Below are 19,326 nucleotides of genomic sequence, written 5' to 3' on the forward strand. Positions count from 1 at the left end.
TGAAAACAAACTCGGAGTCAAAGTAATGAGGCCATAATTGGAGTAGCATGGACATATTTCTGGCAGCAGCATTTTGTACATATTGTAGCCAGGATAATTGCTTTGTAGATATTCCAATAAGGAGAGCATTGCATTAATAGTTTTAGATTAAAGAATACAGTACACCACGGAAACTTCTAATTATTGAGCCCAGCCTGGACAAAGAAAACTTAAACTTACCAAATGCATACCATAATAGTATCTGCGCTCGATTCACAAAAGCATCGAGGATTTAAATCCAGGTCAAGGGTGTCATACGTCAAGGGTCAAAAAAGCAGGTACCACTTTCCAGCAAGTCTAAATTGGCAATTCTGTAAAAGACTGGCTGCCACCATGGAAATAATAAGTGACACTTATAAAAATGTAATGCGGGCGTAAACGGCCTCGCGGATATGACGTCACGGGGGGAGGGGTTAGGTCACGTGGGGGAGAGGGGTAAGCTCTTAAGGGCGCTAACCGGAAGAGACAGGAGGAGAGTATGGGAATAAAGACAGGAGGAGGCCACGCAGGGCAGAGGGTGGAGAGTGGCGAGATCGCCACGCAGTGGGACTCGGCACCGTCGGCCAGGGGTGTCCGGGCACGGGTGGAACGGAGAGCAGCGGTGGGGCTGCAGCGAGAGCAGCTGAGAGACTGCACAACGGGTGGAGAGGCTAAGAGGGAAGCCTGCAGCAGAGCTGCATCGGGAGTGGGAAAAGGCTACGTGAGCGACGGCAGCTATCAAGCTGCCAAGCGGAAGGCTCTGAGCGAGGGCCGTGCGGGGCAAAGTTGTAAGAACCCAAATAAAGGACAACGGAGACAGACACAGTGGAAGAGTCCTTTATTACACTGGTGTCAGAAGTGAAACGGCATGTCAAAACAGCTCAGAAGAAAGAATATTCCTGCACCATCATCTGCTACATCATCCGACGACGACGACCTTCCTCAGGCGGTGGACCTGCCTGCGATGGAGGAGGAGATCCGAGCGGGAACGAGTACGGGTCCGGGAGTACAAGATGTCGCTGCGTCGGTGGACCCGTCCACGCCGGAGGACGCGGACTTACGATGGAGGCAGATGGCGGCGCAGCTGGAGACCTTGAAAACCGTGCTGGCGCAACTGTGCGACCTCGTCACGCCGGCGACGGCGTTGGGGAGGCCCGGTGGTGATCCGCAGGCCTCGGCCTTGCCTGCGCTGCCAGCGCCATCTGCCACGCGGCACGAAGACGCCATCTTGGGCGTGGCAGGGGAAGAACGGCGGGAAGCCGCCATCTTGCGCTCTCCGCGGCGGGGAGCCGCCATCTTGGACACGTGGCGATGCGACGCCATTTTGAATATGCCGCGTGATGAGTCACCTGCTGAGGACGGCGCAGCAAGGAGTCGCAGCCGTCATCTGACAACTGTTAAAGAATTCTCCATCGGTGGCGATTGGAGTGCTTTCGCCTGCAGATTTTTGGCGGCGGTGCGCTCCGCCAGGTGGACTGACGCAGAGGCCCTGGAGGTTCTACCAACTCTTCTCGACGACGAGTCGGTGCGATTCTTCCGTTCTATAAAGGCCGAGAAAAAGAAAACGTTGAGAGGAGTTTTCGACGAGATGGCGGATGCATACGAGCCGCCGGATGATGCTCACCGCCGGTTTGTTCAACGCCAGCGAGCACCCGAGGAGTCGCCGGTGGCATACAGGGGTGCTGTCTTGGAGTGAGCCATGGCCGCATACCCGGAGACGGAGCCTGACCTACTCGAACCCCTCATTTTGGGCAAAATGCTCGAGCTGTCCCAGGATTTGGGGATCCCTATGCTGGAGTGTGGCCACGAAAAGCTGACATCCTGGGCGGCCGCAAAGTGTCTTGATGCCCAGTTTAACCTACGCCGCTGGAAGCAAGTCACGGCGTGGACGGGGGGGCCCATCATCGAGGGAGGTGCCGTGGGTTGGGATCCTAAGAAGGCGGTGTACGTTCCTGACGGGGGGGGCCCGCAGGAGCTGACAGCCGCCTCTGCTCAGTGGTCGGCCCGCGGTGGACTGGGGCCGCGATCTGCGCCGCTGACGCAGGAGCGTCGGGATGGAGGGCCTGCGGCGCGGAGCAACGACATCGAGTGCTTCCGCTGCGTTCGTAAGGGCCATTACGCCAGGGACTGCTGGGCCCATATCCCAGGTCCGCCCCAGCAGGAGGCCTCGACAGCGGACGTGCCGCGGAAGGATCCTCCAGGACAGGCAAGTCGATGCGCACCAGACACCCGGCAAGGCTTGACACCTCATTCATCACCATTGTCACGCGATCCGGGTGTTGTTAATAACGGGAGGCCATCGACTGGGCCATGTCGCTCAGTAACGCAGTGGCGTAAATTGGCACGGCGGTTCGTCGCGGCCGCTACTGGTTCGTCCACTGTACCGGGCTCTATACAGGGGGTGGACGTGCGCATTTTAGTGGACTCCGGGGCGTCCGCGACCATTATATCGGATGTAATTTTCCATCTGTTGGACATCCCACCAGAGGCCGTGCGTCCGGTTTACGATTCCTGCGTTGCGGCGAACGGGGGTAGTATGGGCATTGTGGGCCAGGTGGACGCCAATATATCTATCTGGGGAGTGTCGGCCTCGGGAATTGTGTTAATTTCGAGGTCCCTTGCGGTTCCGTGTTTGTTGGGAACTGATTTTCTGGCCAAAATGCCCATTCTAATTAGAATTAATGAAAACTGTATCGAATTACCGGGGGGTCGTAAAATTACATTTCTGCCGTCGCCTTGGGGGCGACCTGCTCCGGTCGGCCAGGTGCAGGCGCTGTCCGAGGTATCTGTTGACATTCCACCGGGCTCACAGATGCTTATCCCTTTGCGGTATCGGAAACCTCTACCTGGTCGAGAGGGAGCAACTGGAGTTTTGTTATCGCCGTCCGCTACTATAACGGGCGGATCGGCGCTCGTAGGGGCACAGACTATTATCCGGCCGGACCAGCAGCCATTTTTGCAAGTGCTTAATGGGAGTACGGAAAATGTATGTGTACCGGCTGGAACAGTTGTGGGACACGCCACCACAGCGTTTATGGCCCAGGACTATCTGGGCCGCCGGGAGATGGTTGCCGGTGTTTCGGCCTATGCGGCCCCAGATAATCGCTGGATAGCCGAATTGTGCGGAGGAAATTCTTCCCTTTCCGGGGAACAACGGTTCGCGCTTCGCGCGCTATTGTTGAATTATTCGGATGTGTTTAGCTCCGACGATCTGGACTTGGGACGCACCTCCCTGCTTTCTCATCATATTGACATGGGGGACGCTGCTCCTATTCGGTTGAACTCGCATCGGATGAGTCCGGCAGAGCGAGATCATGTTCGAGGGGCAGTGGACGACATGTTGGCTGCGGACATAATCTCTCCATCTAATAGCCCATGGGGTGCGCCTGTTGTCTTGGTTAAGAAGAAAGACGGGAAATTGCGATTTTGTGTGGATTTTCGGAAATTGAATAAAGTGTCCGTGGCAGATGCGTACCCCCTGCTGCGTATGGATGATTCCCTCGATGCCTTGTCGGGGGCGAAGTTCTTTTCGACGCTGGATCTTTCTTCGGGATTCTGGCAGCTTCCCCTCGATGAGTCCTCGCGGGAAAAGACTGCTTTCCGTACGCCGCAGAGGTTATTTCAATTTAATTGTCTTCCGATGGGGTTGAATGCTGCCCCCGCCACATTTCAGAGGTTGATGGAACTGGTATTAATGGGGTTGCAGTGGGAGACATGTCTGATATATTTAGACGATATTATCGTCTTCAGCCGCACATTTGATGAACATTTACTGAGGTTGGAGGCGGTGTTCGCCAGGATGCGTTCCGCAAAATTTAAATTCAAACCTAAGAAATGTCACCTACTGCAACGGTCCGTGCGCTATTTGGGACATATCGTTAGTGCGGACGGGGTTGCCACGGATCCGGACAAGACGGCGTGCGTCCGTGACTGGCCAACCCCGGCCACGGTGGGGGATGTGCGTCGGTTTTTGGGGTTTGCTTCATATTATCGTAGGTTTGTTCCCAATTTTGCAACGATCGCGAGGCCTCTGCACCTCCTTACGGGTAAAGGACGAAAATTTGATTGGGGACCGCCGGAGGAGGCGGCGTTTCAAGGCCTGAGCGATCGGTTGGCTACGGCGCCGACGTTGGATTATCCAGATTTTGATCACCCCTTCATTCTGGATATGGACGCGAGTGACACGGGCATTGGGGCCGTGTTGTCGCAGTCCAAAGGCGGTGTGGAGCGCGTGGTTGCGTACGGTAGCCGGGTTTTGTCTCCCGCCGAAATCCGCAACTGCGTCACTCGCCGGGAACTTTGGCTATTGTTTACTTTCTCCGCCAATTTCGACCATATCTCTACGGCCGTTCGTTTATTGTGCGCACGGATCATGCGGCCTTGCAGTATGCCCTGAAGGTGGACCAACCATCCGGCCAGCTGGCGTGGTGGTTGGACACGCTGCAGGAATTTTCCTTCCAAATTCATCATCGGAAGGGGGTGCGTCACGCGAATGCGGACGCGCTCTCTAGGTTGCCACAGCGATCCCCTTGCGCGTGCGCGTCGGGGACGCATAGGTGTGCGCCGATCCAGCATCCCCCTCAGCCTGTTGCGTTGGCGGTCGAGGTGCCTGAGGCTCCAGTGGGGCCGGGACCGGCTGATGGGGTTTTGAACCTTCCAAGGGCTGTATGGATTAGTGAACAAATGCTGGACGATTCATTGGGCACCCTGCGGAGTCGGGCTGCGAAGGAGAGTGTGGGACCGGGTTCTGGGGGAACGCCGGGAACCACTCTCCGCGATGGAATGCTGATGTGGAGGGAAGGGTTACAGGAACGCTGGCGTGTTGTTGTACCGGCATCCTTGCGGAACGAATTGATTAGGACTCTGCACTGCGACACGCTGTTACATCTGGGGGTGCAGAAGACCCTATTGACGTTGCGGCGAGATTACTTTTGGCACGGCATGACAACGGATGTCGTCGGGCACGTTCGCGCGTGTCCCGATTGTGCCCGGCGGAAGCCGCCTAAACACCCATATGTGCCGCCGATACAGTCTATTCGGGTGTCTCGAGTTAATGAGCTGGTGGCGTTAGATATTTTGGGACCCTTCCCGCCATCCGCTAAAGGTAATAAATACTTGCTAGTTGGGGTGGAGTACCTCTCCCGCTGGCCGATGGCCTGGCCCTTGCCCGACCAGTCGGCGGCGTCCATTACGGACGCCTTTCTATTCGGGTACGTTATGGACAAGGGGGCGCCGGAGAGGCTCCTCACGGATCAGGGCCGAAATTTATCTTCCAAATTGTTGGGGGAAGTGTGCGCGGCTCTGGGAACTAAAAAGATCCGGAGATCTCCCTACCACCTGCAGACAGATGGTATGGTCGAACGGCTGAATCGGACTTTGTCCGCCATGCTGTGTCACACGGTGAGTGAAAAACAAGCGGATTGGGATTTGCATATCCCTGGGGTACTCTCGGCATACTGTATGACGCCGCATGCGTCTACAGGATATTCGCCGTTTTTCCTTATGTACGGTCGCGAAAACGTGCCGCCGATGGATGTGCAGTTGGGAACAGGAGTGAGGGGACCTACTAAGCCTCTTCCTGATTACATTCAGGACACCGTTCGCCGCGTCACTGAGGCGCGGGAAGGGGCCCGCATGGCTACGGCCAAAGCCCAGGCCCGGAACGAACGGTGCACTCGACGCTCTAAGGGGAAGTGCCCCTGGAAGGTGGGGGACATGGCCTGGCTGCATTGCCCACAGGTGCGGCCAGGGACCTCCCCTAAATTACATAAACCATGGCAAGGGCCTGTTCGGCTCATCGAGGTTCCCAACCCACAGTCTGCACGCGTTCGGTTCGGATCTCGGCGTTGGTACGTTCACACGTCTCGCTTGAAACCATATGTGGCCCCTCAAACGGATGCGTCATCTCCTGATGTTGCCTTGCCGGTGTCTGTTGCTGCCGACGCACCCTTGCCTGTGCCTGTTGACCCTGCAAGAGCGCCTGTCATGCCTTTTACAGACAAGCCGGCCGTGACACTGCAGGAGACAGGGGACTCTGCTCGGGGTGGGCCTACCACGGCTGTGGGGACGCCGAGCCCCGCCGCCCTTCTGACCCCGCCGCGGACATGATTGCGGGACACCCCGGACTCTGGCCCTTCAGGGAAATGGGACCGTGGCGTTGGCGGGCCTCCAATAGCAACAGGAAGTCTTGATCCTGTCGCTCTTAAAACCCCGTCGCGTTCTCAGTCTGCAGGGGGGCCGCCGCCCGTCCGGGACGGGCCGGCGACCCGCACGCGGTCGAAGTCCCTTACTTTTCGTTGATTTATACTGTTCTTGTTGTTATTGTTATATTTATTGTATGCTTCGTTGTCCTTGCATGTCTGATGGTTGTTGGTCGCTCGCATTACTTGTTGTTGTTGTTGTTCAGCCGAGGACGGCTGGAATTTTCTCCATGGGGGAGGGTGGTGTAATGCGGGCGTAAACGGCCTCGCGGATATGACGTCACGGGGGGAGGGGTTAGGTCACGTGGGGGAGAGGGGTAAGCTCTTAAGGGCAGTAACCGGAAGAGACGGGAGGAGAGTATGGGAATAAAGACAGGAGGAGGCCACGCAGGGCAGAGGGTGGAGAGTGGCGAGATCGCCACGCGGTGGGACTCGGCACCGTCGGCCAGCGGTGTCCGGGCACGGGTGGAACGAAGAGCAGCGGTGGGGCTGCAGCGAGAGCAGCTGAGAGACTGCACAACGGGCGGAGAGGCTAAGAGGAAAGCCTGCAGCGGAGCTGCATCGGGAGCGGGGAAAGGCTACGTGAGCGACGGCAGCTGTCAAGCTGCCAAGCGGAAGGCTCTGAGCGAGGGCCGTGTGGGGCAAAGTTGTAAGAACCCAAATAAAGGACAACGGAGACAGACACAGTGGAAGAGTCCTTTATTACAAAAACATGTTTCACCCAGAGGTCGCAAGGTGCTGTACAGAGCTAAAAGCAAGTAGGTAAATAACTCACACAATTATAAAACATAATATAAGCACGCAGGCTCATGATTTCACCACGGATACAAATATACCCCCACACTCCCAAAACACATAACTAAATGAACAAGGAGAAAGGCCTTTAAGAATGTGGGATATCCAATGCTGACAGCCCAGACTGGCGAATACTTGGGCAAGGAGATACTTGAATTGCATAGCTATCCAACGTGTTTTCCGGTTGTCATGCGTATTGTTCAGCATTATACCTGCCATTTCACTCCATGTTCTAGTAGCTTCTTTAGGAACTAATACATTAATTTTGTTTGACATTGCATGGCCAATAAACGCATCTCCTACACAGGTGGATAAAATATAGTTCCACCTGTGACTGTGGAGTAGGATAAATGGATTACATAATCAACTACTCGCCCATCACGACCATTGAACAGCAGCACCAAAACGATCCACCAGCTTACAGCCAGCGATCTTGAATGGCCGAAGAACCCAGACATCGATATACATATTAGTAACATTTGCCACTGTTACAAAAGAGAGCTGCTTATTTCTGAAAAAGCTCTCAATATGTGGAGCAAATTATCGGACATCAAAACAACATGAGGTGCAATCCAAAAGCACACCAGATAACCATACGGCACAACAACTAACATCTACAAAGCGTTACACGGACTTGATGGTGACTACAAAAAAAACACAAGGATAACCAGGGGTGCGCGCAAACCAACATGCATGTCACTACCTGACATTGGCCAAGGGTCCCGCACTCTGCAGCCGCTCCCGCTCACCACCGGCAGCACCACCGCCGGTGCTGCTGCCACTGGTCTCCTGGGAGGAAGGGGGCACGTCTTTCCCTGAGGACACACTGTTAAAGCGAACCTTGTAGCTCCTGGAGGCCAACCCCGAAAGGGAAATGGTAGAGGTGGAGTGGTGATACCGCCGGTGCGAGTTAAGAGACAGGGTTAGAGGTAAGGTAAAGAAAATAGTATGGTTAGAGTTATGGGTTAGAGTTGTAAGAGTTACGATTTATAATTGTGGTCAGAGTTATTGTCGTGGTTGTGGTTCAAGTCGGGATTATAGTCATGGTGAACATGAAGGTTGATAGTGTTTGTGTAAAGGTCATGGTTAGGGTTATGAGCATAGAGTTAGTATCAGTGATGGTTATAGTCATCGTCAGGGTTAGGGTTCGCATGAGAGTTAAGGTTAGTACCCGGGTTAGTGTTAGAGTTTGGGTCAGGGATAAGATATAATTATGGTTAGGGATAATGTTAGGGTTAGTAAGGGTTAAAATTAAGGTGAAGATTAGGGTTAGGGTTTGTGTCAAGAATTTAGTTATTGTTAGCATGAAGTGTTTTGGTTCGGGATATGGTTACGGGTATTGTCAGGGTTAATGTTTTGTTGGGGGTTTGAGTCATGCTTAGAGTTATGGTGTTGTGGTTATGGTCAGATTAATGGATTAGATGTATTGGTCAGGATTATGTTGTTAGGGTTTCGGCCAGCATTACGATCAAGGGGAGGGTAAGACACACAGAAGCGTGGAGAAGTAGGCACCAGTTAAACAGAAGCAGCCCCATTGCAGTGGCAGTCACAAGCAGCAGGAGGCCAAAGAAGCAGCAGCGATTTTATTGAAAGATACGATTAAGTTCAAAGAATCACACACAAGCGACATGTGCGTAAATGTATTTACGCATGTATTTAAACATTTATGTGCATGCATGTTTACGTACATAAATGAGTGTGTATGTGCAAATGGGTTACACATGTTACACATAAAATAGTTTAGGTGTATGCACAATAAACGTGTGTGGTGTGCAGTGAATGCCGCGTGTCATTGCCAGAACAACAAATTTAAAACAGACGGACACACAGTTGTGCGGGCGTGGGGGCCATGGCAGCGTTGGATGGGGAGTGGAGCCAGGACGGGCAGCAGCGAGGGGAGGGGCGCAGAGGGGGGGTGGGAAAGAGAAAGCAGGTGCCTCGGGGTCAGCAAATACAGCACACCACTGCACCACTCACCCCAGATTGGCTTATGCGGTCAGAGAGCCAAACAAAAGATTACATGGCTTTCATGGACCGTGCTGTAGGAATAATTTTGGACTGTACTGAATCTCCAAAAATTCTAAACAAACATAAGATCCAAGTCCGATTCAGTACAATGCATAAAATCCGTGATCTGATACCATCTGTGAAGGATGTCGTTCCTGACTTACAGTATCCTGGAGTCTACAAACTAAGTTGCAGTTGTGGTGATTGCTACATTGGAGAAACGAAACGTCATGTTTCTGATCGTGTCCGCGAGCACAAGTCAGATCTGAAACACGGCAGAACTGATTCTTCGGCCGTTGCCGATCATTGCTACAACTCTGTGGGCTCTCATGAAATTGTCTTCTCCGAGACCAAGGTGCTCTGCAAATCTCCTGGCTACCATCAAAGGTTTGTACACGAAGCCATACAAATATACAAACACAGACATAATTTCAACCGTGATAATGGTTACAAACTGAGTAATCATTGGAAAGATGTGATTAACCATGCAAAAAAGATTTAACTACACTTATTTGGACCATCTTATTTGACAGACAACTATTACAGGTTATTGATAGACAGCCAGTTTTGTTTTACCAGGTTTAGTTTTTTCTTTTTTCACACTTTTGTTATGTAGGCTATGCGTAGTCACAAACCGCACCTCTCCATAACAAAGGCTCAGTCTTTTGTTATGCAGTCTATTCTTAGTCTTAAGCCTCACCTTACCATATTAATAAAAAGTGTGCCGTACTTGGCCCTTCCCCTCTTCAACCATTATTTATACGGAGTGGTAGCTCTTGTACTCTCTCATTTACTTGATACAGCTGTCGTGGCTGTGACGGTTCCACCTGAAGACGGAAGCTTGTGTTGCCTCGGAAACGTCGTGATTTTTATTTTTTATTTTTATTTTATTTTACTTTTATTAATTAAATTTAAATTTTTTTACCTACGTGACTTTACCGAAAAAACCTACGAATATTGTAATCTGATTACTTGATTTGTCATTATTTATTTAATTAAACATGCATTCAGTTGCTTTAACCTGCTGTGAGCACGCATTACCCAACCCTGCTAATGCCATCCTTTCTTCAGTTTATTTGTCTTTAGAATACTTTTGGAATTTGCGAAATGAAAGTAATCATAAATAGTAAGACGAAGGTACTCTGCAAACCCACTGGCTATCAACAAAGATTCGTTGATGCAGCCATCCATATATACTGTATAGACACAGACACAATTTAAACCGAAAAGATGGGTACAAACTGAGCAATCATTGGAAGGACGATATTAACCAGTTTAAATCAAAACTGGCTGTGATGTTTCCATCCTACCTTCCGATGTTAGCAGTTATTTCCGACTCTCTGATTTTACATTAACAGGTTTACACTAACAAAGCCGCCGTTTACATTGACATGCCAATCTCTTACATTGACATGCTAACCTTTTTCTTGGTTCTTTCGGTAAAGTCACGTAGAAGGGAAGTAATAAAATAATAAAAATTAAACATAATAAAATGATATAATAATATATTTTATTATTATTTTTAAAAAATTACCGAAAGAACCAAGAAGATGAATCCCTGCAGTCACGAAAGCTTTAAATCGAAATTTATTCACTCATTATTCATGAACTTGCTATTTGCTATTTTGGCTATCTGTGAATCGCATCTGGAACTCTACCTGACAGCATCGCAAGAGAGAAATAAAGTGATGCGATAAAGCGATCAGAGAGAATGTGATGCGAGAAAGTGATGAGATAAAGTTATGAGAAAGTGATGAGATAAAGAGATGCGAGAGATAGATAACTTATTGAAGCTTTAGAAGCATCTGCAGACGTTGCACATACAAAATTTGTATGCCAATATCTTTATCCGCAAAATTTGCTATTCATGAGCATCTCTGGAACGTATCCATCGCGAATAATGATTACAAAATACTCCAGCACACCTAAGACTTTGCCGCAGCACACAGATGTGCCGGTTGTGAAACACTGGACCAGTCTAAACATTAGCCTGTCGTTGTAACATAATTTTCAGAAAATGAAAAACATCCATTATTACAGGCACAAATTGATGCATATATGGTGAGCATTAATAATTCATATTAATCGTTACAACCATATTTTGAACTTCACATGGACACTTATAATGCCAGAAGTGAATTATTAATAAAAAGTGAAAGATCTACATTTGGGATTGGAGGGGAATGCGCAGACTGGGTTTGGCAGAGGAAACTAGTCAAGCAGCCACGAGCCCTAGCCCTAACAAACTAGCCAGACATTAGCCCTCTCATGGACCCTTAATGCTTGTGCCACTGATGAGTTCAAGTCAGGCCCCATTCCCACTTTTCATCAATGTTTCACTTTTGGTGTAAAAGAGCCAGACATCTAAAACACTGAGTTGGTATTTCCGTGGTCATGTAATGCAGACGGAGGTCTCTCCTCTCCCCCTCGAGGGGCAGGGCTTCCGCCGGCAGTTTTCATCGTAGAATTATGGCACTGGCGCTGAGACAGAATATTCATCTCTTCATAACAGTGGACCCTGGCGATGGCCACCGGTGAAAACCAGGCATAACGTAAAATCGAAAGCAAAGTATTGAACCCAGGTTGCTGCAATTCATAGTACAGTTTGCTAGGCATCACATTGACTTTCTTCTGCATTTGGTATTCATTTTAGGCATGGCTGTACAGAGGGGAGACAGGAATTAATGGTGAGCAACATTGCACTGAGCACTCACAAACACAGCCACTGGAAAAATTAGCAAATTGATTAATGAGTTACAAATAACTTGGCTATGAAAACAGCGATGAGTAATCCCCTTTAGGCTAAGGTGATGACATCTCACACGATGCGCGCGCTCGCCTCCACTTGAAATAATTACGTATGATGCCATCTCGTGATGTCCTTCGTGATATGATTGCAAATGAAAAACCTCTGAAAACAACCACATGTTGGACACATTACATAAGCCATGCATATGCATGATATTCTTTTTTGTGTTTTTGTGTCTTCCTGTAATGGCGAGGATGAACTCACTTGGGCTGTTCTTCTGCCGTCGAGTGCTGCTGCAGCATGGCCATCAGGGTGGACGAAAACCTCTGCAAGCAAGACAACAAGACATCATCCCAGTGCTGAATTACTCAATTGGGATCACACATAGCAACATCGCCCCTTACTGCAAAAAAACAATTATTAGCAGGACCCTCCTAAATAAAGTATTTAGACTCAGTGAAGCCTCCTGGGTAAACAGGAATTATATAAATGAAAAATATAATGACCACGTACCAAACCCTGGTCCCCAACCCCACCATGCTCACAGGCCAGATCAGCGGCTGGTTATGTCTGCACCCGCCAGCCCCTTCACTCCCTCAAAATATTTTGATATGGCTCATAAAGAGCAAGAAAAGGTTAAGGGGAAGCCCTGCAATTAATTGCACTTGCCACTGATGGTGAAAGGGCCTCCGCTTTAGCGAGCTCTTGACAGTATTTTTGATTAATGGGTATTTTAACCTCCTCTTGTACGCTGGACCAGATGTTTTAAAAGAGGTGGGAGTAACCACACTTTATCCCACCACATGCCAGCTGCCAAACGACTATCTGTGGTTTACCCATTCATATTGCTGGGTGCACAACATTTAAAATTCCTTGGGGATTTAACTAAATTGTTCATTGTTCAACTGCCACGCCGAGGGAGATCGATCTAGCTACCTATGGATTGCAGGTCCTCAGCGTGCTATAATCATTGCACTATGACATTAGCCGTTGTGCTTATGTAGTGAGTTCAACTGAGTCGCAGACGTACTCTTGGAGGCAACACATTTATTTAACACCAACACACGGGGTAACTGCCCCTTAACAGAATAACAACCTGTGGTGGTGACCACCAGGCTAACTACACTAATTACTACGTAACTAGCTACAACGGACCGGAGCACAGCTCGGGTCCAGGTCCACGTGTTGGAGACTCGGTAAAACGTAGAACGTAGACGAAGGTTTCATCAGGATGAACAACAACCCCGGCCCTTCTGGGGGGCCCGGATTATATTCTCTGCGGCGTGACTGGCTCCGTCCTTGGCTACGACCGCCTTCCAGAATCCTCGAGCAGGATCTGGACCCCGACCACGTGACCACCCCTCGCCCCCATTTGGGCCCCTTTGAAGACTTAACCGGTCACGTGTCCTCTCGGGTCAACCAGAGTGCCATGGCCTTTAGTAACCCCTTTCCTACAGCCGGCACCCCTACACCCTATCCTGTAGGGCTGGTACTGCACACCAAGCGTGGTGCCATCCAGCGTTATCAATCATTACACCACACGCCGTGCCTCTCTAGGGCTGGCACTAATCAGTGACATCCCGCGATGTCACTACACTTATATAAGCTGTGCTGATATTCTGCTTTTTAATTTTTGACTTAAAACTTTAGTCACTGCAGGAATTCATATTCTTTGGTTCTTTCAGTGAAGTCATGTAGATAGAAAAATAATAATAAAAATAAGGTGAATAAAAATTAAAATTATAAAAATAAAATAATAATAAAACATTAATGTACACTGTAGCCTGGTTCTTAATCGGAGTGAGTGTACTGGCAGTCTATAATGTAGACTGTAGCCTGGTTATTAAGCTAGGTGAGTGTACTGGCAATCTATAATGTAGACTGTAGCCTGGTTCTTAACCCTGGTGAGTGTACTGGCAGTCTATAATGTTGACTGTAGCCTGGTTTTTAAGCTTAACTACAGACTACAGTCTACATTATAGACGGCCAGTACGCTCACTCAGTTAATAACCATTGCTACAATCGTCATCATAGAATGCACAATTTATGTTTTTCCCCTCAACTACCCCAGCCACATAACCCTGATCCCATTCTCAAGCCCCACCTGGACCCCTCTCACCATCTTGCTCTTCCAGACAAAGATCCCCCATGTAGCCTTAGCGGACTGTTGGGGAAAGTGCTGTTAGCGAGCATGTATGAAGGCCGGCACTGCACACGAAGGGGTGGGTGGCCAGCACCATACCCGGTCACCCCTGTCTCCCGAGTGGCGATGTTTACACACCGCACTAGGTGCTCATTTGTGGCTGAGTCGACCTAGGGGAGGCCCAGGACCAGTTCAGATAATCGTCACTGGTGATAGCCGTGAGCGGGAATCGACTCCGGGTCGCCAGGTTCGTAGAGTAGCACACTAACCGCTACACTAACCGCTATACTACTGCTCCTCCAGACAGACACCCCCCCTCCCCAGCTCACCTCCCCATTCTCGGGGGGGTCCCCATTGCCGAAGGTGCTGGTGACGACCAGAACGAGCGCCTCGTGCTCCAGGTCCACCGTGTCGTAGTCTTGCATGCACACTACCTGTATAAAAAACGCACCATCATAATTAGCCATGATGAATCCACCGGGAGGCGAAGGGCTCCCCAAACCATCACAATCTCTCACGATCCTGTATGGATCCTGTAATGTAACAATAATGTTATCACTCCATCTCCATGATGAATGCCCTCTCAGGTGTTCCCTCCTTTGACTGCCACTCTGTAATTAGTCTCGACCACAGGCCACAATCCCTTCTCATGACGTGTCCTGTCCAAGCTCACTTATCTTTCCTTGCTTCTTTGCAAACTTTTTCACATTTTGTTCAGACAAAATTGTCAATGTACCTGTACACATACTTGTAATACATTTACTATGAATAACATGATGCCCTTCATAAAAAAACATATAGCCCCATGCCAAGTCTGTCATGGGGTTTGTTTGTTTTCTACCATACTTCACAAAGCTGAAAAGTGTGGGATGGGTGAAGGGGTTGTCCAGAATAGTTTCATATATAATTTCCAACTAATGTTAGCCATGGCCAGGAAACAAAATCAGGTCCGCTGGGTTCATAGAGCAGTGGGCTAACCACTGCACCACCGCTCTACCGCTAAATGAATTGCATGAATAAAAAGTCACAATATTCTTACATGACTTACATGTTTTCAAATCACACAGTCGTTGAGATGTACATTTCTGAAGAGTTTCTTTTCAAACCAAATGTTTTTTTGCGGATCATACTTTTCTAGTGATTTTAAATCATATTATTTTTTTTTATTCCAATTGTGCTATCAGCATCATGTCATGCGATGAGGCCATTCCCAATTGGAACTCTCAGACAGCAGTGCACCACCCTGTGTTAGACAACAGCCGTGAAAATATATTATATTATTTATCATGCTTGTTAATTCAGGAAAGCTTCACGGAGTCTCAAGACACTTGTTTAGAAGGGTCTTGCCAAGTTATTACAGTAGGGGGTGACGTGATATGTAATCTCAATTGATTCATGTGCAGGTAATTTCCAGCACTGCAATGTTACATTTGGGTTTTGTTACTATGGGAGGAATGCAAAAAGCTCTGAGTAACCCCATTGAGAGCATTGGGAGAACGTGCAAACTCCACACAGAAAAGCACCAGAGTCAGGAATCAAACCCAGACCCTTCTTGCTGTGAGGCCCTAGTGTTACCACTGTCACCCCACCACCAAAATATTTAATTAACATTTCTTAAAGCACTTTCATTGCCTTTCAGCTACATACATTTGAAGAACACCTATTGAGCTCACTTTCAATTACGATCTGAAATTCGCTATCGTGCCAGCTGACCCACCTTGGCATCAAACGCATGCAGAAAGATCTCGCAGAGCGTCTTGGCGTACGCCTGTGACTTCCCAGTCTCCGTGGCATACAGCACCGTGGCCTTGACGCGCCGCGCCATCGCCTGTCCCATCAGCTTTGCCGAGAATTTGACGGCCCTGGGGAGAACGGGTGAGGGGTCAGACACACAGAACACATGCTGTAGTCAGCACTGTTGGGCCAGCAGGCTGACGCAGCATTAACACTAGTTCCGCATAGGGGAAATGGCCTGGGTTTGATTGCCAACTTGGGTGCCTTTATGCATGAGTTTCCTCTAGGTCCTCCACTAGTCCTCCCCATAGCTAAAAAAACATACAATGTAACTGGTATTGGCCAAACATCCCATTGCTGTAAAAAAATATTAGAAAAATTACTCAATTGGTATGACACACAGCAACATCACCCCCGACTACAAAAACTTTGCAGGACCTTCCTGAAAAATAGTATTGAGACTGAGTGAGGTTTCTCTGAGTAAAGCACTATTATAATCATAAGTGAGGCCAGATGAAGATGATGACTAAGCCCTCCCTGCAGCAGGTGAAACCTTGTTGGTAAACAAAAGGCTGCCCCAATTTATTACCATGAATATTCATATATTCAGCTGCCTTGTACACGAATATATTTTGTATCGATCCCATCAATGTTCCAAACCTTTTTTGCTCGAATAAACATCACTTACTTGGGCAAAATTATGAACAAATTGAAAACCCAGTTAAAAGACAAAAATACAGACCCAAACTTAAATCAAACGTCTCATCTGTCATGGGACATTGCTGAAAACCAAATTCCCATCTCTATTCAACAGCTGCAGGTAACATTTTCAGCCCCTCTACACTGTGCATTCATATATGTTACAAACAGAAGAAATGTAAGCACATATACATGCAATGACATATACAAAGACAAAAATCCCCTATATCCCCTATATATATAAAAGGCAAAGTTGTGAATATGTGTGTCTGTTCAAAATGTTTAGCGTACTTCCCGACATGCAACAAACTGGACATTTGCCATGTGGGTACTTTCCAGACTGTACACCATGCAAAAATTATACAAATACACTTTTTTGGGGGGGGGGGGGGGGGAGCTCAAGTGAGCTGTGACGTCAAATCTGTCACGTGACCCGCGCATGTGGAAGCGTAACGATTATTTTAACCGGTCCTGGGCCTCCCCTAGGTCGACTCAGCCTCAAACAATTAACTGGTGTGGTGTGTGAACATCGCCACTAATCGTGTTGCTGGCCACCGACCCCCTCGTCCCCTATATAGCCTACACGACCTGGTGGGGCTAGTGCTGTTAGGGAGCATCTATTAAGGCCGGTATGCCACACGCGGAGGTCGGTGGCCGGCACCATGCCTGGCCATCTTTGTCCCCCCACAGCTGACATGTACACACCACACTAGATACTCATTTACGGCAGAGTTCACATAGGTGAGGCCAAGGACCGTTGCGACGAATCAAATTCAAATTGCCGGATACGTAGCACAGAATGCTAATCACTATGCTACCACTCCTCACAATCAGAACACACCAATGCAGACATAGGCACACATAGTCATGAACAAACACACACACACACTAAGGCCTGTATCCTTAGTCACAGCTCAGGCTTAGCTCTGGCTCAAGTGAGCCAACTCAAAGCAACGTTTAACTTGAGCCAGCTTTAAGCATGGTCCCAATCATAATCAGAACAATCCTTGAGCGGAGCCTGAGTCAAGCCATGGCCGAGCCACTCATGCAACTTTGAAAGAAACTGACTGGCTCAATTTTGAGCTGAGTCGTGTTAGAGCCCAAGCCAGAGCCAAGCCGTAACTAAAAATATGACCCAAAGCTGCAATCTTGCCATACTCAGCCAGTTTCTTGAAACTGATCACTTTCTTCTTGTTTGCTGACTTCCATGTTTTCCAGGGTGCCGGCTGGCAGAGCGGGCAATGGGGGTGGCAAGACGGTGGAGATAGGGTGAGGGGGAGGTTGGAAAGGGAATTCATAAGAAGAAGAGGGTTGAGAGGGTAACAGTGAGTAGAGGGTAAACAAAAATGTGTTATTTTTAGCCTGCATCCATATGACATGTGTTATAGAGTGTAATGCAAATACGCATTCTTAATTCAACCTAGTAGATGGTCAGGTGAACAGTGCAGATGTCTCACCTGGTAGAGGAAAGTCAAGTGAAGGATGGAGGTGTCTCACCTGGTAGAGGAAGGATGGGGAGAGCGTGTAGTTGAGCATCTCCTGGTGGAAGGCCGGCGTGAGCGAGCTGGACATGGGCGGCACGATCCACACCCAGTCGGCCGGGCAACCCCCGCGCGCCTGGTACTCATTCTCCATGTGCTTGAGGAACGACTCCGCGGCCGTGTGATGGTCCACAATGGTCACCTTGTCACTCTGGGTGGAGCACACACACGTGCAACAATATTGTTTGAATTAACACTCCATTTTATGATAACTCTATCTACAACCCTAACACTTAGGCCAAACGTGAAGTCAACGTGTTTAATTTGCTATTCTTTCTATGGTTGTTTACTGAGTAGAGGCTCCGTCTCAGAACTCCGTCTCCAAGTGGTTCTACATCACAACACTGTTTTCCAGTTGGCGTTGACATCGCTATGTATAATCCCAATTGAGTAATGTTACAGGTATTTTATTAGCATTAGGACGTTTGGTCAATACAAATAACTTTGTGTATTTTTTAGTGATGGAAGATAACCAGATCACTCAGAGGAAACCCATGTGGAACAGAGGGAGCACATGCGTACAAACTCTACACAGAAAAGAACCCGAGTTGGAAATCAAACCCAGGTGCTCCTTGTGAGGCACGAAGGATGGGAGAGTAGTAAAGGGTGACACCTGATGACAGCGTGAAACCTGATGAGACAAAACCTGGTGAGTAGTGACACCAGGTGGGTAGTGACACCAGGTGGGTAGTGACACCAGGTGGGTAGTGACACCAGGTGGGTAGTGACACCTGGTGGGTAGTGACACCAGGTGGGTAGTGACACCTGGTGGGTAGTGACACCAGGTGGGAGTGTGACACCTGGTAACTGTGCAGCACGGCGATGTTGATCTCCACGGCCGCCTGGTCCTTCCAAAGTGACGTCACGTTCCCCGTGTCCAAACCCAGCCTCTTGCCCACATCCTGGAGGCAGGCAGAGTGGAGAGTCAGGAGCGATGGGGACCATAGGGTGAGCCTGCATCTCTGGTCCACAATTAAATAACGTCCTTAACTTAAGGTGGCTGGATGGCGCAGTGATAACACTGCTGCCTTGCAGCAAGAAGGGAACTGATTTCTATTCCTGACTGGGCACCCTTCTGCGTGGAATTTATATGTTCTTGTCCTGTTCTGAATGGGTTTCCTCCGAGTTCTCTTGGTTCCTGCCACTGCTAAACAAAAACGTATAATGTAACTGGCATTTGCCAAACATCGCAATGCTGAAATGTACCTGTATATTACCGTGCTAATCGGCGGTACAGGATAACTCAATTGGGATGTTGAATCCCCATTGGAATGTTTAATCCTAATTTAGCACGGTTGGCTGTGCACGTTGCGAAAGAAGTTCAACATACACATAGCAAAGTCACGCCCTACTGCAAAAAACTTGGCAGAACCCTCCTGATAAAAAATATTGAGACTCAGTGAGGCTTTCCTGATGAAACAATCATACTATTCACTTACC

The 19,326-nt window shown here is 48.9% G+C and overlaps 1 protein-coding gene across 2 annotated transcripts in view; it reads right to left on the minus strand.

The window, feature by feature from the left end:
* The window catches only part of LOC144730848 (nitric oxide synthase 1-like), a 67,613-nt gene that overhangs the window by 15,011 nt on the left and 33,276 nt on the right, over positions 1 to 19,326 (minus strand). The window contains exons 10-16 of one of the 2 annotated variants that reach the window (XM_078611624.1): positions 18,687 to 18,788; positions 17,843 to 18,037; positions 17,504 to 17,571; positions 15,630 to 15,774; positions 14,242 to 14,346; positions 12,034 to 12,095; positions 7,717 to 7,839 (exon numbers count right to left, since the gene is read on the minus strand). In XM_078611624.1, coding sequence (XP_078467750.1) covers positions 7,717 to 7,839; positions 12,034 to 12,095; positions 14,242 to 14,346; positions 15,630 to 15,774; positions 17,504 to 17,571; positions 17,843 to 18,037; positions 18,687 to 18,788 — 800 coding nt within the window. Of the gene's footprint in view, positions 1 to 7,716; positions 7,864 to 12,033; positions 12,096 to 14,241; positions 14,347 to 15,629; positions 15,775 to 17,503; positions 17,572 to 17,842; positions 18,038 to 18,686; positions 18,789 to 19,326 lie in introns of both variants that reach the window. The other variant, XM_078611622.1, reaches the window with a different exon arrangement.

The sequence above is a fragment of the Lampetra planeri genome, chromosome 37 (genome assembly GCF_965212315.1).
Source record: "Lampetra planeri chromosome 37, kcLamPlan1.2.h2, whole genome shotgun sequence".
Taxonomy (NCBI): Eukaryota; Metazoa; Chordata; class Hyperoartia; order Petromyzontiformes; family Petromyzontidae; genus Lampetra; species Lampetra planeri.